Source organism: Coffea eugenioides, chromosome 6, assembly GCF_003713205.1.
Source record: "Coffea eugenioides isolate CCC68of chromosome 6, Ceug_1.0, whole genome shotgun sequence".
NCBI classification, from domain to species: domain Eukaryota; kingdom Viridiplantae; phylum Streptophyta; class Magnoliopsida; order Gentianales; family Rubiaceae; genus Coffea; species Coffea eugenioides.
In genome coordinates, this window is record NC_040040.1 from 6,439,362 (window position 1) to 6,466,686 (window position 27,325).

The following is a 27,325-nucleotide window of genomic DNA, read 5'->3' on the forward strand; positions in this document are numbered from 1 at the left end:
GTAGGTTAAGTAGTATATGCCAACTTCTTTCCACTAATGCCCCTTTATTGTTATTTTCTAAATTTTCAAAGGAAAAAAAAGAAAGAAAAAGAATAAAAGAATAAAAAAGTGACGATTATAAGTAAGTCGTTAGGGCAAATGAAAAAAAAAAGAAAAAAAAAATCGTTAGGGCAAATTCAATTTTTTGGAGAAACCGCCCATGAAACGTTCAAAAAATTCCACTTTGCGCTCTCTGTCTGTCACTCATTCCATTGTCTGTCCGTCTGCAGCCCTTTTTGACAATTGCTCTTTCGCTCATCCCATTCCCGTCAGAACACTACTGATCTCTGAAGCAGAGTAGCGCCCTGCCGCCAGGCCTCTTTTTGCTCCGCGCCTCTTCAGCTGAGAATCTTGATGAATTTTTTCTAGGATTCTTTATTTTATCGTTAAAGTTAGAATGGAAGAGGGGTCAGATAGAATCGATCTGCAAGTGAAAGGGCTGAGCCTTATCGATTTTTCAAACGAGAATGATGCCCTAATCCTCAATTCGTCTCCTTCGCCTCTTTCTGCTAGCCGTTTCTCCCTTCACAATCACCAATCTTCAGGTTTATATTCTTTTGACACTTCCCCCTTTTCTTGCTTATTGTGTTTTCTTAGTCCAAATGAATCGAGATCCTCTCACTGACCTATAGATTCATGTAGCCCTACATTGCAAGACAGGCTGGCCATTTATCTTGATGAAATTATCAAATCCACCGCCCAATTGAAGGGAATTGAGTTCCTTTATCTCAATGAATCACCCCCTACTGAAAGTGGGTGTCCCTTTTTTTCCAGCCAACTATATCTAATTTCCGATGTTTGGGCTCTGAATGATATGTTCAGATTGATGTTTTATATTTTGTCAGCAAAACCTTTAAACAGAGCTCCTGCTGTTAAAGTGCCCTTTGGATAGTGTCAGTTAATCTTGTGTGAAAATAGTGGCTTTTAGGTCATCTGTTTTGGAGTGTTTGTTTAATAGCCATCCGTCTTTGTCTCTTATAAGTAGCCTTTTGGACTTGTGTTTCTCTTATAATGTTTTTGCTGATAGAACTTTCTTATGTTATATAGAAAAGCAGGAGGAGCCCGATACTTTTGAGTCGTTAGGATCATTCATTGCTGGAAAAGAAGCAGGTGTGACTCCCGGCAGTGAACTGGATGACCAATTGCCTGACCTGAATGAGTCCTCCGAACCCAGTAGAGCTAGCAGAAAGGGGAAGTGTAACTTGCGCAAGAGTCTAGCATGGGATAATGCCTTCTTCACAAGCGCCGGTATCATCTGGGTTCTACTATATATTTGTTAGGCATATGACTCAACTCCAATTGTACTAATCTTGCTTATGCACTTTCAGGTGTTCTAGACCCTGAGGAGTTATCTTGCATGATTAAAGGTGCCGAGAAGATTGAAATGCAAAAATTACCAGGAATTCAAGAGGACATGCAAAGATCTACTGATTCAATCTCTACCTTGGGGAGTGAAGATTTGACGCTGGAAAACTTTGAGGCCGAGTTGTTTGAGGATATTAGAGCCTCTATTCAGAAATCAAGTAAAGCATATAATACTACGAATGCAAACTGCAAGATCACCTCAGGGGAAAGCCAAGCTGTTACTTGTAAGTTGGCTACTTCTTCACCAGTTGAAAGACAAGGAAGACCTTCTGATTCATTCTTACTTGTTTTCATTTTGCTCCAATGATCAGTTTTCTTTACTAATATGCAATTAGGCTGTGGTACATTTGGATGCAACTGTCTTGAGGAGAAAGAGAGAAATGAACATTACTGCTTACATGACTTTTCTCACAGCAGAAAATTAATTGAATATCCTGAGAAGTTAGTAAAAAACTATGACTGGTAGTTTAATTCTGTTTTTCCCTCCTTTCCTGTGCAGATCCATCATGGATTGAATAAACAATATCTGTTGCACAGTACCAGCTCACTACTCCCTTTGGAGCTCTTATTTTGTTTACTCCAATATGCATAGATATTAACTTCCGCAATTCTTACTGTTTGCTTCATACTATAAATTTCAAGTGATGAAACCTACAAAGTTTATTGGAACTGGCTGATTAAAGATCCTCTAGCATCTGCTCCTTTCCATTTCAGATTATCTTGGTGATGTCTTGTCACCATGATATTTCACTTCATTGTTGTGCTAGTATTGAGGTACATTTATCCTCTTGTATCCACAAAAACAATTTGTATCTAACTATCAATTTTCATATTTGACAGCAATGAAGAAGATGAACCTTGCTTCTCAAAATCAGGTAACTTAGACAAAGTGGAGACCAGCTTTTAATTATCGTCATTTTCCTATAGTTTGAGTTGAACTATGATGTAAAACATTTTCCCTGAAGCAGAAACCTGTTGGGATATCAAAATCTCAGACAAAACAAACTCTTAGGTTGCAAAGCACAGCAAAAGCAGTAAAGCAAGATTCTGTTTGTTCACAACCAGCACAGGTTTGTCTTTTAAAGAATTTCACATCTTTCATGAACTTATACTGCTAGTCTATGAACTATCCACAGAAATCTGGTTCACAAATTTAGGAGGTTTTCAATTTGTATCGGCATGAGAATTATAGTCTTTTCATGGTTGGTTTTTTAGGTAATCATTCTAAAATATCCAACTTGAATTTATTCTTCTATGACAAGTACAACATGTGATCTTAAGTTGGTGCATAAAAAATTTTGCTTTGAATGGAACAAGTTCTTTTGACTAATCCCATTCTCTATTTTACTTTTTGTTGATGAAGTAGGCTGTTAGAAATGGCAGCTCAAATCCAACACTTTCTAAGCCACCCTCAGTAATCAACAAGGTAAAACCCATCTCAACATCAACGGAAAAAGGGGCCTCTTTGGCTGCCAACATGTGATCATAAGGTGGTGCATAAAAAATTTTGCTTTGAATGGAACAAGTTCTTTTGACTAATCCCATTCTCTATTTTACTTTTTGTTGATGAAGTAGACTGTTAGAAATGGCAGTTCAAATCCAACACTTTCTAAGCCACCCTCAGTAATCAACCAGGTAAAACCCATATCAACATCAACAGAAAAAGGGGCCTCTTTGGCTGCCAGTCAAGCCAATAAGCTTGGAAATACTAAGACAACAATTGGCACCGGTAATAAACATTTCCTCTTATCTATATTATTTAGTTGAGCAGAATATCAGATACTTCTACAAGTAATCACTCCACAATTTGCAGTTGCTGGTAAAGGGGTTCAGGCATTAAAGGCGACCATCATCAGTGGTCCTTGCAGGGTGCTGCCAAAGTCTTCGTCCTCCTCCAGTTCTGCTTCAAACTCAACCAAGATTAAATCTGCAACAACCTCCACGGTTGATAGTTCTGGAAATGTGTCATCCAATAATCTTGGTAAATCTCATTTAGAGGCTGTTCGAAGAAAGATTGGTGAAAGAACTTTGAAACCACTTCCCTCTGGTTCGGTGCTCAAAACCCCATTAAAAACTGCTAAGAGAACCTGTGGAAATTCTGCTGTCTCAGCATATCTGATGTCTTCCAAGATCTCTCCAAGCATATCACCTGCTAGTTCTATCAGTGAATGGTCCTCAGCTTCTTCATCTTCTTCAAGTACAATCAATCAGAGGTCCAATACATCAAGGACTAGCTTTGATGCTAATTCTTGCAGATCTTTGGACAATGACACCATTCCTTTGCATAATGATTCAAATAATCAGATCATAGAACAACATGGGAATGAGGAAATTGTGATACAAAATGGAGGTCCAAGGAAATCCTCCTCACAAGCTGGCACTCTTTCTCATTCTGCAAGACCATCAGGCCTGAGAATGCCGTCCCCAAAAATTGGATTTTTTGATGGGGTTAGTTTTGCTTCCACTTTAAGCTATGCATTCTCATCTTTCTTTTCTTTTTTCTTGTTTGGTTATGAAGTTAATTTCAGGCAGTTAACGATGCAAAATGAGGATTGCAATAAACCTCGTCGGAATCATCTCAAAGACATTTCAATGCACAAGTTAAGCACATAGAAAACCAGAGTGTTAAACCTGTTAGATGGTAGTATCAGGCAAGGTAAGTTGAAAAAAATTACCCTTGTGAGATGGGAATACTAGTCTGAGAAGATAAATAGGATATTATCACACCTAAATATATGGTCTGCAGATGCACCATCAAGAGGAGTTGATGTTGTATATTATAAAAGTCGAGAAGAGTACGGACCTGTGATGGAATAAGATAGTCAAGAAAGATGTGCTAAGTTATAGAGACATATGCAGCCAACAGTGGGTTGAGCAAGATGAGATCTTTGCCTGCCTTGAAAATTGTATCCTTTTAATTTCCCAACCAAAGTCCAGACATCTGGAAAATATCTATCCTTTGGTTATGGACTAAAATCTGGAGAAGTATTTGTTTAAAGGAGGTGGCATGGTAAAGTTGTCCTGTTCCTGTGTTATGCAGGTCAAATCAGTTCGTACACCCAGTGGGACCGTGCAATCACATGCAAGCCTAGGAGCTTTACCTAAGGTGGAAGCTGCTGTACCCAGTCCGAGTAGGAGCTCCAACATGAAGCCGAAGTTTGGGAAACTTTCACACGTCAGAACAGTATCAGCTTTAGTGAGAGTAAACCCTCAAGAATTGTCTTCTCCAATGTCCATGAGAGAGAAATCACTTGGTGTTTCGCACCCCACAAGCAATGTAGAAGGTTCTTCTATGTCATCTATTAAAGTCGGTGATGAAATAAGTGGAGGAAGCTGCTTGAAGGTTGAGGAAGTTGGATGTGAAGAATTACAAGAAGCTAATCAAGTTGTAGCCAATGCTTTTGGGGAAGTCATCATGCATGAGAATTGTGGTGTTCCATCCCTTCAGGAGAGTGAAATAAGTTTGGACAGGGATGGAGTTGCTGGCTCAAAGGCTCACAAGATTTTTGGCATGAGTGGAACTCGTGATCCAAATACTACTGATTGGGAAGGAATTTTGATGCCATCCAAGAAAGCTGGTGAAGATACAAGAGATAGCGAAGGTGAACTTTTGAGTATTTTACCTGCGGTATCGGGAAGTGACGAGAAAGAAAATGTTCCTTTGGCAGAACATGTAGGGAAATGACCTAATCATAAACATCTATGGCCTTGATGATGGAAAATTGAATGATATACAAGAGCTCATTCAATCCTTTTTCCCTTAAAAGATCAGAAAAAAATTTCTTGAGTAGGAAGCTTGTCGTATGGAATTCTGCTGTACCAACATTTATTTTCTTGAACATCTGCTTTACAGAAGTTAGCAGCCAAGTTTTGAATCTGTAATTAAACGTCAATCTTGACAGTAACTGTTTATATTTGCTCTTAGCATGGTAAATGAATCAATGGCTTGATGAAAGTTGAGAAGCCTATGTTGACTCGGTGATTCCGTTTATTGCGTCCTGTTGAACAAATGCAATAGATTCACAAAACCAAAAAGAAAAGAAAGGAAAAGAAGGGTGCCGATTACGTACGGCTAATATTGGGATAGTAAGGCCGGGCTTCCTAAAGAAAAATCACCGAAAAGTACGTAATTGGGCCTGCACCGTAATATAAATGAAAGCGGGCCGGTGGCCTTACCGCCTAACCATTCTCCCATTTGTAGTGTTTAAACTTTAAACTACTACTCCTACCGCATCAAAGAAAACCGGGGCCTGTTGCGTAACTTTTGCGTGCGCGCATCTTTGGCGTTCGGAACTTATTTTCCCGCCAAAATCAGAGAAGAGGAAAACGTTTCAACGGTGGAGCCACTGTGGCACCTCCTCCGCGGTAGATTGCGATGTACGGACATCAAGAGAACACCAGGAACTCGAAGAATCAGCGATGGACGGTGACGGACGACCTCGCCAATATCCTTGCCCTGTATTTCCCCCAAATCGACATCTCTCTGGAGGCTTCCAAGTTTAAACTCCAACTCGCCTCCGAACTCGTCCGATTCTTCTCTGCTCCAATCGGCCAGACCATCGTCTCACAGGTCTATCTCACTCTTTCTACACAATACGCACTGAAACTGAAAAAAACTGAATGGGAAAGAAATTCAGATCGATTTAGGGCAATTTAATTGCTATTTAAACTAGCGGAGTATGTTTCGTCTAACTGATGACACGAATTGTAGTTATAAATCACTTCTAGTTTGTAGGTAGGAATGCATGCATAGAAGAAGATTCAAACGCACTCACAGGGAAAAGGAAAGGTTTCACCATAATATACTATTCACGTTTCCGGTGAGATTGCTTTGAGATGAAAATCCAGTGTTACAACCTCAAGCTTTAACATCTTGGTCGACTTTTTTATCACCTAGAAAAATGTATGCAAAAATCAATTCTAGATTTTGAGCTGTGAGTGGACGCATGGAGTTTAAAGTAATGTTTTCATTTCTCTGTCTTTTTGATCGTTCTTTTTCTTGGTTTTTGGCATTGATTGTAAAGTATAGCTAGATATTTCGGAGGAATTCTGCTGTACATGCATTGTTGAAATATCAATGAGGACCTCAGTTTTGCTATAGCAGCATAAATAGCTCATAAATACGTATGTGAGCAATGTTGAACTAAAAGAAAGAGTATGTTAAAAAATTTTGACAGCTGCTTATATGGTATTTATCAGAAATTGGTTGAGAGCGTGCATTGGCATAGGATTTCAGGTGTTGGATAGTCATTTTTTTTATAAAAATTTTATACAGCATTTTCCTCAAATTGAGTAACATAAACTTGCATGTCTTGAATCAGCAACATAGACGCCTGGATGTCTGGAATGGTACAGGGAATACCTGTCTTGAGAATTAGACTCCTGGGAGGAGACTTGTGAGTTCGTCTCTGAGGGCGTAAAAGATATAAAACGTTAAATGTACAATAAAGCTTACAGGCCAGAAATGTTTTGACGCAGTTCTTTAAATTTCTTTTCAAGTACTTTTTAGGGCAACAGCAAGGGATAAGTGGACAAATAATTAAACTGACGCATTGCATGATGGAACATCAGAAACTTTTTCTTCCCTTCCAAGCAATGGGAGTTTAGGACTTTCTGTTTCTAAGATAATCAAATGGTGAATTTGTGGTGCTGAACTCACCTGATTCCCCCTTCAACTTGGCATATATCTCTTCAACATTCAATTTCAACATCCAGCTTTCTTTGCACAGTGCATCTAAATGTTATTATTTTCTGGTTGTCAACTTAGTTTCGATTTTAATTTAAGATGTCCTATTGATGATGTTTATAGGTAAAAAATGATGATGGTTTATGCTTCTTATCGCTCGACTTCCAGCTGTTAAAAAGCATTTGTCAGATTAAAGAACTGTATGGAGCAATGGAGGAAAATCCTAAAGATGCCCTGTTGTGCTTGAGTGCTGCAGTGCACAAGGTATAAAATGATCCTACCAAGTTTCAACTAGACCTAACTTATATTGGTGACCCACTCAATTACATTTTCATTTATTCTTGAATCCAAAAAGGTTTTAATGATGAAATGGGACAGCAATATGATGGAGGAATTTGTAAAGATAAATATCCGTCTCCACAACTATCCTGAATCGTTGATTGCATTGAAGAACTTAAAAGCTGCTTATATTGGTAATTCCAATCTACAGTTATGCCTGAGTTTCTAGTTATATATGCTGTAGAGAAAATCCAATTAAAGTTCTAAGCTAAGTAAATATTATCGTTTGCTTATGCAATAGACAGGCTTGTATCTGTACATGGTACTGTTGTAAAAGTTAGCACAGTCAGGCCTCTGGTTAGACAAATGTGCTTTGTCTGTACAAAGTGTGGAACCAACATCACTTGCAACTTTCCCGATGGAAAATTTTCACCTCCTTCAATCTGTGTAATCCAAGGTTGCAGAAGTAGGAGTTTTGATCCTTTAAGATGTACTGCTCGACCAATAGACTTTCAGAAAATAAGGTAAGTGATCAAAGATGCATTTCACGTGCATATCTCCCTATTTGCCCCTAGAACTTTAAAGTATCATAGTATATTTCTCATTTTTTTGTATATAAGGCTTTACTTCTCTTATTTATAAGACTTCAGGAACTGCTGAAGAATGAACATCACGAAGAAGGAAGGGTGCCTAGGACTGTTGAATGCGAGTTGACCGAAGACCTTGTAGATGCATGTATCCCTGGGGACGTCGTGACGGTGACTGGTATTATCAGGATGATCAACAATTACATGGATATTGGGGGAGGTAAAGTGTGTCATCAATTATCCATGATTGATTTTCTATTGCTCTTTCGTTTGGTCTGTACTACACCTTCCCTGTTACAGCCTCCTTTATTCAAGTAAGAGTAGAATTTTTGAGATGCAAGCAGCATATTTTTCATAGCTCTTCAGCGTATTATTAATGCTATTGCTGTAGGAGATTAAGGTTTGTTGGCCACTTTGAGGCTGTTATAACACTAAATCTATTTATCACCCAGTAGACATGTTCAATCAGATGTAATAAGTAAACATGTGAAAGTTTATTTGCCTTTTATAATGTTTGCTATCAAATTGCTGTTTAGATTTGCATAGTTAGCTTAGCATGTGTATGATACCTTGGACTTTATTTTAGTTTGATGGTATTCTTTATACTGCAGGAAAATCAAAAGGCAAGAATCAAGGACTATATTTTTTGTACCTAGAAGTTGTTTCGATAAAAAATTTGAAATCTCAATCATTACCGGAGGATTTGCAAGATGCTAAAGTTGATGCTAGAACAACACAGCTGTCTGATTTATTCTCATTTTCTCCAAGAGATTTGGAATTTATTGTGAAGTTTTCTGAGGAATACGGTTCAGATGTCTTTAGGCAAATACTTCAATCTATTTGCCCGTCAATCTATGGGCATGAACTTGTGAAAGGTACTTGGACGTTTTGTCTTCAGCTTTTCCTTCTCACTGGATGCCATTAAAAGAACTAGTACATCTTTTTCGCCTCTTTTTTCATCTCCTTCAAATCTATGTCCAGTAACAAGCAGTGAGAATAGGTGACCATACAATACTATGTTGTCTTTCACTGTTGTTCTTGTCCTCTCTGAGGATCAAATTATAGTTGAAGCACAATCAATAGATTTGTTTTATGCCTGTCCACTAGTTTGGTTTTACTGTAAATTTTATCTCTTTACTGTTTGTTATTAGATCTACCATCGTGCTTTACAATGTAAAATATTCATATATCCCTCTGAGTTGGCTCATTATTTTTACTGCACAACTTGTCCTGGAACCTGCACGTTTTTTTCCATGGTTGTGGTGCTTTTATTGGGCATTTATTGTTTTGTTTTTCAATCCCTTAACATTGTCGGCGCCCACCTGCAATAAATTAATATTATTTTTGGCTCTAACGAGAATGAGAGGTCAATAAACATATCTGTCTTTCACTTGAAGCCACCTGATTTTCATCTGGATGAAGTGTCCTTTACCACATATGCCCATATAGTGCGCTATATTTCTAACTAAACGGGTAAACTGGCATGGTGGAATTACTGTTAAATTTAATTCCATCCTTTGCAGGATTTGTTGGCATCGTTTTTCACCAGTCTTTTTGTGATGGTGATTACTTCAAGAGAGTAAATACACACACCTAAGAATTTTCTGGACTCCAGGATTTCATAGTTCTGATTTTGATTTAAGTTTGACTGAGTAGGGATGCTTCTTGCATGCTTAAGGTTGTACATGACAAATTTCTCAAAACAAAATGGAACAAGAGGATGTTTATGGCTTTGGATTTGCTACTAAATTTCACTTCACTTTTTTCAACATTGTTTCTCTTTCATGTAAAACCATATAGAACCTTTTATGCTTTTAATTCCTTAATTATGTATCTGTTAGTACTTATACTGATAACCTGTTTCGTGACATTTCTTTTGGGGAATTAACAGCGGGAATCACATTAGCATTGTTTGGAGGGGTGCAGAAGCATTCGATGGATCAGAATAAGGTGCCTGTCAGAGGTGACATCCATGTACTGATTGTTGGTATGCAGTTTCCATTTCTCTCGCCCTCCCCCCCTCCCATATGTCTAACTGGTAATAGTTTTTCCTCATTCAAGCTGTGTTTGTCAGGTTGTGTGCTAAGTTAATTGGCATATATGGTTCTTTATAGAAATTTCAACTTAATTACTGCTAAGCATGATCCATTAGGTGATCCTGGAATGGGAAAAAGTCAACTACTCCAAGCAGCAGCTTCTATTTCTCCACGTGGCATATATGTATGTGGTAATGCGACAACTAATGCAGGCCTAACTGTTGCTGTGGTGAAGGATCCTATGACAAGTGACTATGCTTTTGAGGCTGGTAATGTGTTGATTATCTGAAATGTGCATCAAAGATCGTACATCCAATTACTTCAATAAGAGTTGGCTTGTCAAAGTAATCAAATAATTGGTAGGAAGAGAACTTTCATTTTTATAAAGTATTGGTTGCATGTGGTTTGATTTTTGTAAGCTATAGAGTTTCTCAATGTCTATGATCTTTAATATATTACTAGAGTTCATTTAACTTAAAGAATTTCATAACATAACAAAATTACCTAGCCTAATCAAATAAGAAAAAATGGAAAAATTTTGAGTGTTCCTCTGTTATATAGCAGGAGATGTAGCGCATTATGCCATTCAAATAGTAAATCTAATTTTTCTACCCAGAATTAAAGCACATATAATGCTTTAATATTGATTTTTGGACTGCTTTGTCCAATGTTGTAGGTGTGTTATTTATTTTTGGATCACCTCAAGCTTCAGTAAATGGCAATGGATAAATCTTAACTTCTTATCATTCACTACATGGTTTTACAATCTATTTCTCAGGTACATATTCTTTGTTTTTGCAGGTGCAATGGTACTTGCAGATCGTGGATTATGCTGTATTGATGAGTTTGACAAAATGTCAGCAGAACATCAGGTACCATGGTATCCATAATTGTACTTGCACTTATAAGGCCTCTTTGATCATACTCATCAATTATATAATACAGGCTCTATTGGAAGCTATGGAACAACAGTGTGTCTCTGTTGCAAAGGCAGGACTTGTGGCAAGTTTATCAGCCCGAACATCTGTTTTAGCTGCCGCAAACCCTGCTGGGGGTCATTATAAGTACTTCACATTGATGTCATACTTGTTTGAGAGTTGCTTTGCTTTTTTCCAAAGCTGAATAATGATGAATATATAATTGTGTTAAACTGTAATAGTGAAATTAGCAGCTGTTACTGAAATAGGGACCTGAAGCTTGCTTTGCATCATTTTAACCAATAATCAACAAATTAAATCAAGAAAAGGCATATAGGTGACATTGAGTTTTGTCTAATTCTTGAGCAGATTTCCTATGCTCTTTTCTATTAATGCACCTGTCGTGCTGTTATTCTTGGCTCTGTCCAATTCGTGTCATCAGAAAATTAAAATAAAGAGAACAGTTATTTATGTTCCTGCCTTTTACTCTTTGAATTTTTCATAAATTTTCACATACATTTTCGTTTTTGTATGTGTTTGCATGTTTATATTTGGTTTACATATGACTTGATGGTTTTTACATCATTTCCCATGCCTTTTGGAACTTTAGAATTGTGTGATACATGTGTTGGGGTTTGAAATGCAGCCGCGCTAAAACTGTGAATGAGAACTTGAAGATGAATGCTGCTCTCTTGTCAAGATTTGATCTAGTTTTTATATTACTTGACAAGCCTGATGAACTACTGGACAAGCGCCTTTCAGAGCACATTATGTCAGTAAGTTGTGCCTCTCTGTGTATATAAGAGTTTATTTTCCTATTTCAAGTAACTGACATTTGTAAGCAAAAAAGAAAGAGGTTACTGAATAGATTTAGTTTACTCACGTCAACTTTCATGCTTTCTTCATGATTGCCTGCAGCAGGTATGCATCTTGAAAATTCTAATGTAATAGGGGCCTGTTTGTATGGAAGAATGAGGAATATAATAAGAGAACTGCTGAAGTAACCATTTTGAGGGTTGTTGACAATCCAAAACTTTTTAGTGCCAATATCCTACAAACCTTGTGTAGTACTACCTCTTGTATCAAGATGATATTCCTTTGCAATGAGTTTTCTCAGTTTTTAACATGGTCTAATTGCTAAGCTAGTGAATGAAAGTACATTAATTGCTTCAGCAGCTTTTTGTTGTCATGATTCTTGGCCTATATTTCAGTTTCATTTGTCTGGAAATAGTTTTGCCATTTCTTTGCGTGTCTAGATTCTATTCAGTAACATGTAGTACCACTTACATGTAAATACATAAACTCAAACAAGAATTTTAAACTGAAGCATTTCTTGCAGCTTCATACTGGAAATGGACAAAATTCACCAGCAGCTAAAAGGCTTTGCAGAGGTAGTTCTTCGACTTTGGATATCCACTGGAATATAGGTAACATGGATGTTATTCTGAAAGGCTTCATCTTTCACTACAAGCAGCATCACAACGTATCAAATGCATCAATCTTACTTTAAGAAGCCATTCTCTAGCTGCTAGGTTGAGGCTTGATCCAAAGGACAGTGATTTTGTTCCATTGCCTGGTCCTCTTCTCCGTAAATACATTGCTTATGCAAAGACATATATCTTCCCTAGGTGATTTGTATGCATCTTGTAATTACAAAGCATTCTTTGGTTTTACTTTTTAATTTTGCATTTTCATGTGGATATGTTGGATACTTTTTCCATAAGTTTGGTTTGTCAATTCTCTTACAGGATGACAAGACCAGCTGCTGAAATCCTGCAGAGGTTTTATTTGCAATTAAGAGACCATAACACATCTGCTGATGGTACACCAATAACAGCAAGGCAATTAGAAAGTCTAGTAAGGCTGGCAGAAGCTCGAGCTAGGGTGGATTTAAGAGATGAAATAACCGTTCAAGATGCCATGGTATGTACATTTTGTAGAAGGTAACTACTAAGATTAGTAACCTGGTTCACTGTGGTTGCCTTTACTATTGCCCTTGATCGTTTTTTGTGATGTTTTTCGTATCACTTCACTGTTTCTGTTCTATCTGCTAACTTTTCTGCTAAAAACAATGGCATCATTTCACAATACTTAAAAAGTCAGTGTATGAAGCCATCAGAGTGCTGCTTACTGCTTGCTTGTCTAACTTTTATTGCCTCAAGTGAGAAAAACCAAGAAAAAGAAACAATTATTAGTTGTTATTTGAGAGGATAGTTTTCCATGACTTGATCAAGGATTTGATGCTGCACAAGTTGGCACTGGTGCATTTCGGTAAAGAGCACCCATAAACACGATTTATGATTTGATGTTGGTGCATGAACTTTGCAGGATGTTGTGGAAATAATGAAAGAATCTTTGTATGATAAGTATGTTGACGAACATGGCCTTGTGGATTTTGGGCGAAGTGGTGGAATGAGCCAACAGAAAGAAGCAAAACGGTTTTTAAGTGCCTTAAACAAGCAATCAGAGTTACAGCAAAAGGATTGCTTTACTATATCCGTATGTGGTTTTGATCTTCTTTTATGAAATTTCCCCTTTTTCTGTTTGGAAGTTATAGCCATCATGCAAGAAAATCTAAACATGTTGACAGTCTTTTGTTCAGGAATTATACAGCCTGGCAGACAGGATTGCCTTAAGGGTTCCAGATATAGACACTTTTGTGGAAAATCTAAACAGTGTTGGTTATTTGCTAAAGAAGGGGCCTAAGACATATCAGGTACATTACAATGTTAACCCAGATCAAGAATTTTTGGCATTGCATTTTATATTATGGAGCTGAGCTGCTTAGCATAAAATCAGTTAGACTTCCATGACCAGCAATGTAATGTGTGCCTTTTATCAGCTCCATGTGAATGTATCATATTTTGAGTGTGTCATTGGATTACATTCTTGACTATCAATGTGTCATGAACTCTTTTTGTTTAATAATAACACCCATGCAAGTTTATTTGTGCAGGAAACTTAAATCTTTTACTTGTATAAATCTTGGGTACATGGAACTTGCATGAATGTCACATGTAAGCATGGTTTTGCAGTAGGCTGATACAAATTGATCTTTACTCTAACATAATCGAGCCTCATTTGAACAAGATATCAATAAGAAGCTTCCGGGAAAATCTAAAACCTTCTCCTCGATCATTTTTCTTCCCATGCCCATGGGGTTTTAATTTCTACAAAATTTTAATCGTTGGTGTTTGAAAGAATGACTAGTCCCACATTTTGCTGACGAACTGCAGTTTAGAATGTCATGAAACTTCTCCTAAATGCAGGTGCTGTCATCGTCTTATTCACACAGTCAGTCATCAAGAGCAAGGGGCTAAATTGGACCTCAACAGTTAAGTTATTTTCCCATTTCTCTCCCCTATTTTAGTTACACCAGAATCTTTAATTTTCTGGCTGAAGAGCATCTTTTAATGGTGTGTGTGAGTTTGACATGTTTATAGGCTCCCATTATCATGAGCATGAAAGTTAGATGTATCAGTTTAAGGCATTTTGTTTGAAGGAAATATGTCAAGTAATGAAGCTTCTCTTTCCCAGTTCTATTTCCCCTTCATATGCAAAGTTCCATAAATGCTACCTTCTGCTCTCTTTTTATCCTGCACTCTCTTTCATAGTATTTGTTAGTGCTGTATTTCCTTCTAATTATCCAATCATTTGTACAGCATTGACTCATGAAACTGAGATACTGGTACGTTAATCTGAATGCCTAGAATACGCAAGCATCACTTTGGAAGCAGCTTAATTTTGGTACACGAGCCTGTTCTTCACATGTTTAGAGACAGTGATGTACAGTTATAATCTTCAATGACATATCATGTTTAGCTTTGCTTTCCTATTTTACACAGCAATTTATTACTTTTTTCAAGCTTTTTTGCGGCTGAAGCTTTCATGTCAATGTTTTGGATACTTGTATCCTGCTTAGATATTCAGGTAGCCAAGTCCCATGAAGATATAATTGCAGATTTGCATTTACAATCATCATGAAAAACCCTTGCTTGCTACAATCACTAGTTACTGGTAGGGTTAGTCGAATGGAAACAATTTTCTAGATGGACAAAATGTCATTCTACCATTGCAATTCATAGCTAGACTCTATATAAGTTGTATTTGGTTCTATATCTATTAAGGGATGACCTAATTCCAGTTGTTTCAACAATGACATCTCCATTGTGCAATTGTTATTCATAATGTGGTCAACCAAAATCAGAACCTAATCATCTTCATTAACAGGATCGAAGTGCCACTCACTTGCATAATAGGAGTTTGGCAATCCCAACCAGAACTTGAAAGCCTCAGCTGCTTTCTTCCTTTCCCTTCTTCTGTCTTGCCTAGCTCTTGAAGCATGCTTACTAGTAAACATTCTAGAATGCATCTCCACATAGATTCTGGTGAACTTGGATTTATTTGGTGGTATCCCATGCTCCTCCATACATGCAACAATCTCTAGGGCTTTCCTAAAGAAAGCAGCTCTGACACAGATATCAGCCAGAGTATCTAGGAGACCTTCATCAGGCTTCAGTGGTGGAACATTTGTAGAAGAATTGGAGATATCCCCTTCATTTTGCATTCCACGCCTCTCCTTTATTTCGTTCCAGAGTAGAAGGGCTTCTCCTGGCTTTCTGGCCAGGGCAATACCATTTGCTAGACTGCCATAAGTTGCCACATTGGGGTAAAACCCTCTCTCTTTCATCCTTTGAATTACATTCTTTGCTTCCTCAACTTTTCCCAGTCTAGAATATCCTTCCACCAGCATGTTCCAGGCAACCATATCAACCTTTATTCGGGGATCTTTTAGCATCTCATCAAATACCTTATTAGCAAGCTTTGGTTGACTCGATGAGGCAAAAGCTTTCATCAAAGTCGTATAACTAATTTTGGTGGGAGCAATACCTCTTGCTCGCATCTCGTTGAAATAGGCAAGAGCTCCCACACTGTCATCAACCAGAATGCATCCGTCAATCAAAGTATTATAGGAAATCACATCGGGTTCTACTGCAGAGTCATTAATCATCTCTTGCGTCAGTTCTTTAGCTTTATCTATCTGCAACTGCTGGCAATATCCCTTGAGGAGGATATTGTAAGTGATTCGGTTGGCTGGTATACCAATCCTTGCCATTTCAGCTAGAACTTCTCGGGCACGATCCATCAGCCCGGCTCTCACAAATGCAGAGATAACCGTTGTATAGGTAACATGGTCTGGGTGGCTGGTTCTATCTTCTTGGTGCCTCATGGCCTCAAGCATCCTCACTGTATCAGAAATGCGACCTGCCCTCATGTAACCTTTCATTAAGGTGGTGTACATCCTTGTGTTTGGTGCAAAGAGTTTAGGTAACTCTCGTGGCTCACTGTTCCTAGAATCAATGGAATTTGGAAGCAATTCCTCAAATATATCGCTTTCATTAGGAGTTAAATCATCCATAATTGAGTCCCTCAAGATCTTGCAAAGATCAGTTCTGCCCTTTCGCATTGCTTGAACCATTTTTTCCGCTGTCTCTAGGTCACCAAAACCAACATAAGCTGCAACAAGTGATTGTAGAGTTGTCATACACACTGGGATCCCCTTTTCGATGATCCTCTCAAGTACAAAAACAAGCAAATCCTTTCTGTCAGCCCGCGCACAGAGCTTGATCATAATATTGTATGTCAAAACATCTGGCTCACAACCAAATTCAGGCATCTCACTGAATAGCTGCAAAAATTTCCTTGAGTCACCACGATTTGCACAAGCATTAAGCACAGCATTATAAGCAGCTGTATCTGGCCTGGAGTCCTTAACCACCGTAGGGTCAGCAAACCTCCGGACTCTACCAGCAATTGACCTGAATAGTTTTATAGCCTCAGCCGGACCTTCATCACCGGAAGCAGCAAGGCGGCTAACGACTGCACTCCAAGCTTTCACATGTGGTAGATATCCCGATTTTAGCATGGACCTGATTATGGACGTGGCATAGAGGATATGGCCTCCCTTAGCAGCAGCCACAGCGAGCAGGCCAAGTGAATTGGCATCCAGACGATGCAGCTGTCGCTCATTTCTCAAGCGTCGGATGACTGCCTGCGCTCGGGTGAGGCCCAAGTTTGTGTTTTGGTACGATAATTGGCAGACCAAACGGCTAAGGCACGTGGGGTCAGGTAAGTGCTCGGACTGAGTGTATGCTAGCCAGGCCTCCTCTGTTTTCCTCAAGCGAAGGAGTCTCAAGAGATTCTGGTCTCGGGAATGGGACGGGGGTTTAGGCCTGGTGTCTGTGCCGGTTCCAGCCAATGAGATGCTGGATGGTTTGCTAGTGGTTTGAACCCAAAAAGGGCTTGCAGTTTTGGATGTGATAGCGGAGGAAGAGGTGGAGATTGAAGGAAAGAGTGTGGTTGAGAAAGGTAGTGGTGAAACCCAACGCAGGAGAGTTGCAGTTTGTATGAATACTGGTGGGTCTGAGCTTGGGGTTGATCTCGAGGACGGTGGTGGCGTAGTGTTCATCGCTCGTCCATTTAAGGCGGGGAGAAAGGCTGCAAGTGAGGTTTTGTACGAATCGAGAACAAAGAGGGAAGAAGAAATGACGATAAGATGGATATTATAAGATGGACATTTTCGTTTTCTTTTCTCAAATTTCTCCTTCGGGTGGAGAAGGAAAGTACTACGTTGGCTATGTTTTGTCCTCTAATTTGGCCTAGCGCTGTACCCCACCGAGCGTTTTTTTTTTTAATATAAAATTTATTTTAATAATAGGTGATTTAGTCAAGAAAAATAAGTTGAAAATAGAAATGGCTGGAGAAGTTTGGTTTTAGATAGTTGCTTAATTAGCAATTATTCTTTTGGAAACGCAAAATATGTTGCATCAAAATATTGCAATGTAGGAATATCCAACTTTCTCTTCTTTCCACCAGTCAGATATCTAAGTGACTATCAAAATGGAAAGAAGAAACGTTCAAATAGCTTCCTCTTTTAACAGTTAAGGAAATCTGGTGTGCCATCACCCTGCCTGTCTCGCAATTGTCAATGAAAAGAAGGATGCTAGGTATGCCAGGGCACGGCAGTGCAAAACTGGTTTGGCAACCACCTTTGTAACCTGGTTAGCCCCTGATTGACTTTTCAGAAAGTTCTAACACCTGTTATCCTTGTACGATATTTGGGAGCACTAAATGCAGACCCTTGGGTAGCATTACCAGCTTTCTTCATCCTCCATAACTACCATGACTATTTCGATCATCTACTGCTCAGTAGGGCGATAATTTTGTAGAGGGGTATATTAAAATCTCTGGAGACACAAAGCTACACACGCTCCATCACAAGCATCACAATCATCAGAGGTGTCGATACTTGAAAACTGATACTACACCGTAGAGCTAATAATCAATAATGTTCAAATATTTTCGGGATGAATTAAAATTCAAAGGTATCTGATATTTAAGCACACCTCAGTGCTATACATGGATAATTACAGAGGATATGAACACTAACCTACTCTAATTCCTTAAAAACCACACCGCTTCCCTGTATAATTTACAGCTCGAACTAAACAATCAGAATCAACTCACTAGCGTATTATCGCGTGAAGCTGGAGCTTCCCCTTGAGCCCATCCCAATAAGCTCCCCCAACCACACACTGTCTAATACCTACCAAGTCACCTTATGTACACCTGCGCCGCCACGTATGTGAGAATATTCACATCTGCTACCTACCTTGTCTGCCTGCCCATAAGAGGCTATGAGAGGTGGAAAGAGCCTTGTCCTTCTGTTATGGCATACAGAAGCTTCTCTTTCATCCGTTCCTGCAAAATACCGAGACGAGAGTATATTTAGATAGTTTAGCAGCAAGTAATTTGACACAGAAGAACCAAAAAAGGATAGAGCGACAAAAGTAAGGTCAAGGACTTTTGATGAGTAAGGTGGCAGCTTCAGGTAATTTGCACAGGTCATCACGCTTGGCAAGTCAGTGTCAACCCATTTGCTACAATGCTGTCAGGAGAAAAATAGAAATGCAATAACTTCAGCTGTTCAGAAGCTGAAAACAGAAAATGCGATGTAAAGAATAATTTTTCTACAGACCTTGCGGACAATAGTCAATTTTGGGTTGAGAGATGCCAGCCCCCCAGAAGGGAGCCGAGGTGCTCCTGTCACAAACCTCAAGAATGATCTCTGCTGCTCATAGTTGAACTCTTGTATAATTTGCAGAAACTGTGAAGTTGAGAACGAGTAATTTACACATACAGAACGAAATAAAACAACTTAAAACAATGGATGATGGGGGAAATGCTACTGACATTCAGGATAGGAGGACTACTAGCAGTATACCCATGATCAAATTTGATGTGGTCCACAAGCGCATTTGACTGTACTTCAACCAAAAAAAGACAAAATTCAAGAAAGTAGAGTTTAGTGGTAATGCAAGACAGTGTACTTTAAAAGCGTTACTAATAAAAATAAAAATAAAAACTAAAGCACATACATCCCAAAGCTCACGCTCCCCACATAATAAGCGCTCTAATTCACCTTCAGTGAACACCTGAAGGTGTCTGATGGGGAAAACCTGAATAATAAAAAAATAATAACAGTAACATCTCTAATTGGAAATAAAGGTCAGACATGAAAAAAATTATTAGCGCCGAACTTAGAACACTAATGACATCATTTTTCCAACCAAAATAAGCGAACTGGTTTGCTATAATATGTTATCAAGCTTGATCAATGGCCAATTAACCAGCAATAGGCAAAAAAGGAGTACAAGAAAAATGTGCAAGACAAGGAGTACCAAGAAAAATGTGCAAGGTCACAAACTAGTACTCCAATTGTAACCTGCCATTTGTGACACAAAAAGTACTTGTTTGTTTTTCCTTCTTGATACCTAGGGAAGTACAATTCATGAGCATATTGATCCAAAAAAGGTATTTACCTGATCAAAACCTGACTTAAAAGCTTCTACTTGTCTGGAAATCCCTGTTCTTATGGTAGCATCGACAACAAACGATATGTACTCCTGTAGGTTTGACATCTTCACCTGAGATAAGTGGACAACTCAAATATGAAATCTATCAGTTAAAAACCACTTTCAGAAACTCAACCAACCACACATTCTTGCAAACTAACCATTTTTGAGTCAGAAACAGACTCAGGCACATAATCTGGATACCCCGGAAGGCTAAAGTCAAGGCAAAGATCCTCAATTCTTGTGCCGTGGAAGAAGTCCAAATCCATAGATGATTTTCCCGGACTAATAGATTCTAAATACCTCTTTCTCTCAATAAGAGCCTGAAATTCCAAAAGAACTCTACCAAGTTCAACATCAAAGGACTGGATGTCATAAACCGTGAGTTCCTGTTTTAAACAGTGAAAGGTTAAACTTAATACAAGAAACTTTCTATAATTAAGTAAAGAAAACAAGCCACTAGACAACCATCAAAATAGTAGGAAGATACCTTCCCAAGGATGAGTTTATAGAAGGCCTTGGAAAAAGGAAGATCCAAAACTCTTCCATCTTGAAGAGCCTTACCCACTATTTGCCCCAAAAGGACAAACTTTTTGGTCACTTCAGAAAACTGTATGCCATTAGATATGTCCACCCCAGGTAACCAAGGACGAGGAAAAAGTCCCAATGGAGACACCAAAATCTTAGAATTATCAGCCTCCGAGCCATTGATGCAACTACTTGCTGCGTGATCTTCCCTCCACAAGCACAGGCCACCCTTCTGAAACTCATAACTGACCAACGTGTAGAACTCTAGTGTTGGACCAAGACCAGTTCCAACTTCATCATTGTATTCCACCTCCAGGACTACCCTTTGATGTGCATGGAGATTCATCATCTGGGCAGCAGAGTCGAGAATTCTGTTTCGGTGAACCAAAAACTTTTTACGAGGATAGCTGCCACTATTTTGCCTCATGCCATTGATGCCACCTACATCGTCATTATATGATACATGGTGTCTAACAGCAGGCTGGCCAAATGCAGCTAGACGAAAATATTTGCATCTTGCCTCAAATCCAAATAAAAAAGGACACGAAGCCATTAACTGGGAACACCACGATGGCATGCCCCCAACAGACACTGCTAAAGGATCACGCATCTGCTGTTCTAATTTTTCTGTGAGCTTACTATTCACAAACTCACTCTGGGAAACACCAAAAGCTTCAACCTTCCAGTCATACAAATTATCTATTTGGCATTTCAAAAAACTATTCATTCTATCGCGAGACATCACATGATATCTTAACCTGTTCATGCCTTCCAAACTCTTGAGCAGACATATCATATCATAAGTTGGACTAAACTTATTGAGATCAGCAAAATCCGAATAAAAGATGTCAGAGAAAAAAGAAACGCACTGGCAGCTTCGTGTAGCTTTGTCTGATGAAGAAAAATCATGACCCTGAAAACTACACTGTTCAGCTAAGTTATTCTTAGGATTGACAGCTTTTCTGTAAGAAATTTTGTACACTTGACTCCACAATTTACTACTCAAAGAACTATCAATTTCTTCTTTCAATTGTTGCTGGATGATGGCTTGATAGAGTGTCAAGCGATGGTCCAACTGCTGCCCTTCTAAGTTAAAAAACAATTTTGGTGAAGAATCTTCATTTTTGCTGCATCCATGACTGTCTGTACTTTTGTTAACAGATCCTTCTTGCTCTTGCTCCACAGTCTCCTTTAGCATCAGACGAGAAAGCAAAATGAGTATACATCTTAACAGGAAGGGGCAAATTCAACGAAATCCAATGTGCAAAGCTGCTAGGAGGACATCAGAATACAACTCAATAATCAAGCAGAGAAATTTCTAAGACAACGAAGTAAATATGCAAGCTTTGTCAAGTGGAACCCAGTGAAGGACCTTCAGATAAATTTCAAATCAATCAATGTTAAAATTTTGTTCTCTTTAATGTGTTGTGGGGAATACCACATGCTAAAAGTTCATGCATTTATCAGAGGAAAAAAAAAGCTCCACCTGCAGAGATAATTGTTTATACAGGTGCCATGAGAAATCAAGCATTTCTCAGTAAAATTAGAGGTTCCCAAATAAACCAATCTCACTGCAGTCCACATGTTGCCCATAGAAAATGATGTTGACTAAAAAGATGCACTTACAAAATAACTTAAAATGCATCTCAACTAGATGGTTAGAGCACTTCAAGTCTTTACTTAAGGATAATAGAAGGATTCTTATCTCAATTGGCTCATACAATTTAACATTCAAATTAAAAAAACTGTAAAAAAGTTATTGACAGCAAATAAACTCACATTATCCAAGTCTTTCAAATCCGCTGAATTCACAAGATTATCACCAACACTGGCTATTTCTCCCGTGCCAGAGAAAGATCTCTCTTCCTGTCAGAATTCAAAATGATGAGTTAGGACTAGCATGTGAATATGTGAGCAAAAACATTCACAAAGGAGGAGATGAAAATAAAGCTAACACTCAGTTTAAAATGATTATAAACAAGAGTACCTGCATTTCATTTGCATGACTTAACATGCTATTTGATTCCACACTATCGAGACTTCTGCTTCGAAAAGACGAACTCTCCTCCAGGGTGGCTGATTTTGCTTGCTCACTTTTGTTTACACTCACCTTTGACCACATGTATCCATCGATTGCTGTCAAGGTTGAGAAGGGGTCGACATTTACAACATCCTTTAAATAATCTCCCAGAAATACATCTTCCTCTCCCTTCACAAACTGAACTTTCAGACAAGGATATGAAGTGCCCCGTCCATGTGGAACAGTGGCATAGGAACTTCTAACCCTGGATGAGTGGCTCAAGATGACAGGAAATGTTTCCAAGGAAGCCAGCGAGCTCTGTAATCTACGGACCAAAGCAGGAAGAGGAAAGTCCGCAATATGTGGGTCTCGAAAAGACAAAAGTAGATTTCCTAACAACTCAAATCTTTTCTCTACAATGCACAGCTGACAGCATGCCCCATCAACACCAGCCTTCCTTTCCATATATTGCCCGTTAGATAGGTAATTAAGCAATGACTTTGCAATTCCACTCTCAACAAACTCAAAAGTGGAAATGGGATCTTTTCCAGCAAGAACTGACATAATCTCCAACAATATACAATAGAACTCTTCTTCATGTTGTTCAGAAATTGTGTCATTCATGTGTGTGTTCACCAGATCAGCCAATACAGAAGATAAAGTTTTAAGCTTCTGCAAAATATCTGTCAGTCCTTTCTCAGGGTTAATGGCCTCTGTTGCAAAATAACTGGTCTTTATATGCTCTGCGAGATTCCTAATGGAATCCTTGTCAAGCTTGCAAGTTAAAGTCCTCGAAATCGTTGGACACTGACCAGTATCAAAAGCAAAACATAGGCATCTAGCATCCCTTGAAGCTGATTTTTGGCTTGCATCGTCAGAGTACTCCATGGCGCTTAATGTAGAAAACATAAACTGCGACGACCTTTTTGGGGATAAAAGCGAATCAACAGCAAAGCAGACACCTTCCTTTATAAAAGAATCCAATAAACCATCAGGCAGCTTTTGCAGAAGTGTCTCAACAACTTGAAGTGCTAATAGAAGCACGTGATGATCCTTCCTGGTAAACACTCCTGCCAAGAAACTGAGACAAAACCACAACAATATTGTCAGGGTGGCCGATAGATGAATTGTGGACATTAAGTAAAATACCAAAAAAAAAAAAAACAAAGGATAAAGTTCCTTTTTTAACCTTGAGATGTTGGTGCTTTGAAGGAAGTCTAGAAGCATGTCAGATTTGCTGAAATAAACTAACTTGTTGATAACGGATAAACATCCATAACAAACGTATAAATTCACACCAGAATTAACCACCTGCTTGAGCATGAAGAAAACTAGTAAATGACCCCAGAGATCAGGTAAATGAAGAAAACTAGAGGACACAAGGAAGTAGAAAACAGTCAAATAAATTTAAAAAAAAAAAAACCTACCCGGATCAGAACAGGAAGTAAATCCAACCCAAACCTTTGCATGAGATCAGGTCGACTAGTCAAGAATGCTTCCTTGTCTGAAGCTAGTGGATTATCCTGCTCTCTGGTGGTGGCAGGAAGAAGCTCATTCAGCAACTTCAAAACTTCATGCACCTAAGAGTAAGTTGGTAACAATACATTTATTTTTTTTAACAAAACACAATACATTTGATTCTACTTGCATGGTAAAAGTCAAGACATCCAGGAAAAAGACCATATTCATATAAAGTTCAAACAGCTATATTCCCATCACATAAGACAAGTCCACAATAATGACATATCCTCCAAGTCCCAAATTCGACAATGGACTCAGATGGCACATGTTCATAGCATGAAGACCTTTGATATCACAATAGTGCAACCAGAAAAAGATATTTTACCAATTACAGACATGATGTCCATACAAATTGAATGCTTCAAGAAAAATGTCTTATCAAAGATATATATCCACAGAGTTTTATGCAGCTTAGTCAGCAGCTACAGAAAAGGGCCTATCAAACTCAATCAGTGGAAGAAAAGGGCCAAGTAGCAGGCTAATGTCATCCTACGACATTAGGCTAAATAGTTCCATTCAAAATACTACTACATGTCTGACAAACAGGAAATGAAGGATAAATAGACATACTTCCATACCATGGATAAAGAAATTGAAAAGGATGTATCCACTTCTTTTAGATGAAGTTCAACGCTAGTAAGACTTTGAATGTTTACCTGATTGCATTGCCCATCAACCATTGCATTAAAAGGCATGCCATGTGCGAGGTCATATCTAGACACTATATCCTGCAATATGCTGCTTACATTAATCTCAAAAAGAGTCCTGACAGCAACAATAGAACCAGATGCCAGTCTGGCAAGCAATCCTATCAAACCCTGCAGGTCAATAAGTAAAAGATAGACTTGGCAAGATTACACAAATGAAGAACAATTCAAAGAAGAAATAATGCTTAAGACTTTAAACTTACAAGATATATCGGGGGGGACAATGAAGTTCGACTATTCAAGTTTATGAGATCCGTGGCTTGTTGAACCAGCCCATGTTTACAAAGGTCATCCAGCATATCAGAGCTGTGGCATACTCTTTCCGTTATTTTAATCAAGCAAGTAGAAACACTCTCAACAAGCTGAAAAATCATATGACAGTGTAAAGTTTCTGAGAAGAAAAAAGTTATATATATGATCTTAAAAACACCAGTGAGCTTAATACAGTACCTGCCGATCCTCGTATTGAAGAAGTTTGCACAATATCGGAACTGCATCCATGAATGGTGAAGGGCATTCAGAGGGAAGCTTCTTACATATATTTACCACAGTGGACAGTGCAACCCTCTGATGGCAACCACCCAAAAAAAGACAAAGTTGGTTATTAAAACTATGATCAACAGTGCAAAAATCTCTTAGATCATAACAAACCAACCATATTTTATCGACAACATTACCTGCACAATTGTTGAGAAGAAATCAATATAGTTTAAAACAGCCATAATTGCACCAGATTGCAAGCAAGCAAGTGGCTGCTCACGTGAAATTTTCTCCAATGCTTGCAAACACTATATATTGGGGTGTTTGGGGGGGGGGGGAGAGAGAAAGAGAGAGAGAACCAGAATCATATATCCACAAGAAAAATCATATGAGAAGCTCATGACAGTTACATAGAGCAGATGTCCAGTAAATTTTAATTGCAGTAGGAAACATAAAGATGCAAAGGTTTCAGCATACTTGTTCAGCTACATCTAAGTATTCGATGGCCAGCAATCTTTGACATAGAGCAGGAACCGCATCATGTCTAACCAGATAAGCTGAAGAGCGTGGATGAACATCACAAAAATAAGTTATAGCCCTAATGGCCAAAAGCATTATGTTGGGATTGCTCTCGTGCCTGGCCAATTTTACGAGGACTGGAGAGAATGAATCTGCCATTAGACCAGATAATGAATTATCGGTACAAAAAGACAACAATTCACAGAGTTCGGTAAGGGCAGCTAACTGCCCTGATTCGTCATGGTCTTCATTTAAACTGGACAAGACTCTGTTGAACTTGGTTTGATCACCAGAAGATCCTCGCCTATAGTAATCGCGGTAGTTATTGTCCGAATCACAAGAGCCATATGCAGAGTCCCTCTCCCCTTCACCATCTGATCGTGCTGACCCTGAAGTTGCTGATGATGAATCCATATCAGCATCATGTGTTTCATGAGTCGAATTTGTTGGTGTTTGAATTGATGAATTTGAGGTACTTGGTCGGAACTCCGACAAAGTACAGGCTCGCTTATCTGCCGGCAACTCATCAGCTGTTTCAGCTCTTTTATGACCACGATTTCCCATTTGCATTTGCAAATAATACTAATAGTTTAGTCTACGTCGTTCCCTGCAGATATCCAAAATAATATCCATCAAGCCAAGCTCCTGTCTAACAGACAAAATCAGAATGCAAGAATTACCCGTACAACTCCTCAAATGTTTAAAAACGTCAATAATTATATCACAGCCATCGAGAAATGCAACATAAGAAGCCAAAAAGCACGCTAAATTTTTAATCCAAAGAAAGTGTCAAAGGCATCCGTCTGCACCATAGAGGTATAAAGAAATATACTAAGAAAGAATGGAACAAATGAAGCAAAACAGAGTCAAGTAGAAGTTGCAGAGAGGATAATTACATTAATAATGAAAAACAGACAATTAATGAAGCGGGCCTGGAAAAAGACGACGTATCATCGACTTCACAAACAAGTACCAAGCTTGAATTATTCTGATCAAAGCAAAATAAGAACTGAAATTTGCTGTCAAACAACAAATTCCCCGATTACATGCTCATAGTAATGGTACCAACAATTTGAAGTACTGACCGAAACTACATGTTTCAACGAAGAGGAATGTACAGCGCCGTTTAGGGTCGGGGGTACCAAATATTGATCGTGCCTCATTGAATGATCCTAGACAAATTATTATGAACATAAGATTCTACCTAGGGCTTTTTCCAGTTCAGTCATCCTTCTCTCTTTTTTCTTTTTTGGTTTTTCTATTATTTCCCTGCGTTAAATACAACGAGATTACTAGTATAAAGATGATTTTAAAAAATACGAGAATTATTTGCAGAGCGTACCGAACGTACAGTGGAAGAGTTGATGACGATGATGAAGAAGATGATGAAAACAGAGCACAATGGCCTCTTCTTCTGATGATGATTGTTAAAAAGAGCAATAAAGTAAGCATATAGTAGTATAAGGTTAAACTATCTATATATATATGTATGAGGCTCGGGACCCTACTTTAGAATTGTAGGCTGCTAGTACTCCATTTTTTTACTGCGCTCTCCGACGGTCCGACCCCGTTGCTTAAGTCGGTGGTGTGTTCATGGGAAGAAAACCCGGGTGTGACTTGGGATCATCAAAGCTTATGCACCCCTGGCCCTCCATGATCAATCCCCACCTCTAGACACCTCTAGAGTCTAGAGGTGGGGTCAGGAAGTGAGAATTCATGAGTGATA

The 27,325-nt window shown here is 38.6% G+C and overlaps 4 protein-coding genes across 7 annotated transcripts; 2 read left to right on the forward strand and 2 right to left on the reverse strand.

Moving 5' to 3' along the window:
* The first annotated feature begins 273 nt into the window (after positions 1-273).
* Positions 274-5,309, forward strand: LOC113773250 (uncharacterized serine-rich protein C215.13-like). 2 transcript variants are annotated; one of them, XM_027317851.1, is made up of 9 exons: positions 274-584; positions 1,087-1,287; positions 1,368-1,628; positions 2,245-2,279; positions 2,373-2,474; positions 2,771-2,830; positions 2,980-3,133; positions 3,218-3,852; positions 4,445-5,309. In XM_027317851.1, exons 1-9 carry the CDS (start codon positions 437-439, stop codon positions 5,087-5,089), a joined length of 2,241 nt encoding a protein of 746 aa, XP_027173652.1. In that variant the 5' UTR covers positions 274-436; the 3' UTR covers positions 5,090-5,309. The 2 variants fall into 2 exon arrangements, with proteins under 2 accessions (XP_027173652.1, XP_027173653.1); XM_027317852.1 differs by having other exon boundaries at positions 3,933-4,530.
* A 387-nt stretch (positions 5,310-5,696) lies between these two features.
* Positions 5,697-14,741, forward strand: LOC113773072 (probable DNA helicase MCM8). Its single transcript, XM_027317601.1, has 18 exons — positions 5,697-5,974; positions 7,214-7,354; positions 7,446-7,563; positions 7,671-7,893; positions 8,013-8,176; positions 8,568-8,831; positions 9,848-9,943; positions 10,109-10,261; positions 10,794-10,864; positions 10,938-11,056; positions 11,556-11,685; positions 12,249-12,300; positions 12,384-12,537; positions 12,658-12,832; positions 13,238-13,408; positions 13,512-13,625; positions 14,179-14,243; positions 14,572-14,741. The coding sequence occupies exons 1-17, from the start codon at positions 5,780-5,782 to the stop codon at positions 14,227-14,229; spliced, it is 2,391 nt and encodes a 796-aa protein (XP_027173402.1). The 5' UTR covers positions 5,697-5,779; the 3' UTR covers positions 14,230-14,243; positions 14,572-14,741.
* Positions 14,742-14,853: 112 nt separating this feature from the next.
* LOC113773073 (pentatricopeptide repeat-containing protein At3g09650, chloroplastic) lies at positions 14,854-17,454 on the reverse strand. The gene has a single exon (XM_027317602.1). It carries the CDS (start codon positions 17,376-17,378, stop codon positions 15,120-15,122), a length of 2,259 nt encoding a protein of 752 aa, XP_027173403.1. The 5' UTR covers positions 17,379-17,454; the 3' UTR covers positions 14,854-15,119.
* A 791-nt stretch (positions 17,455-18,245) lies between these two features.
* LOC113773386 (E3 ubiquitin-protein ligase UPL4) lies at positions 18,246-27,051 on the reverse strand. 3 transcript variants are annotated; one of them, XM_027318020.1, is made up of 18 exons: positions 26,951-27,051; positions 25,558-26,206; positions 25,278-25,388; positions 25,051-25,167; positions 24,804-24,962; positions 24,550-24,711; positions 23,800-23,952; positions 23,562-23,683; positions 22,340-23,453; positions 22,132-22,218; positions 20,315-21,541; positions 19,986-20,213; positions 19,792-19,896; positions 19,348-19,428; positions 19,163-19,231; positions 18,948-19,076; positions 18,774-18,857; positions 18,246-18,670 (listed from the first exon to the last, which is right to left on the reverse strand). In XM_027318020.1, exons 2-18 carry the CDS (start codon positions 26,167-26,169, stop codon positions 18,605-18,607), a joined length of 4,626 nt encoding a protein of 1,541 aa, XP_027173821.1. In that variant the 5' UTR covers positions 26,170-26,206; positions 26,951-27,051; the 3' UTR covers positions 18,246-18,604. The 3 variants fall into 3 exon arrangements, with proteins under 3 accessions (XP_027173821.1, XP_027173822.1, XP_027173820.1); XM_027318021.1 differs by having other exon boundaries at positions 20,315-21,538; positions 26,942-27,042; XM_027318019.1 differs by having other exon boundaries at positions 26,942-27,042.
* Positions 27,052-27,325: the final 274 nt, after the last annotated feature.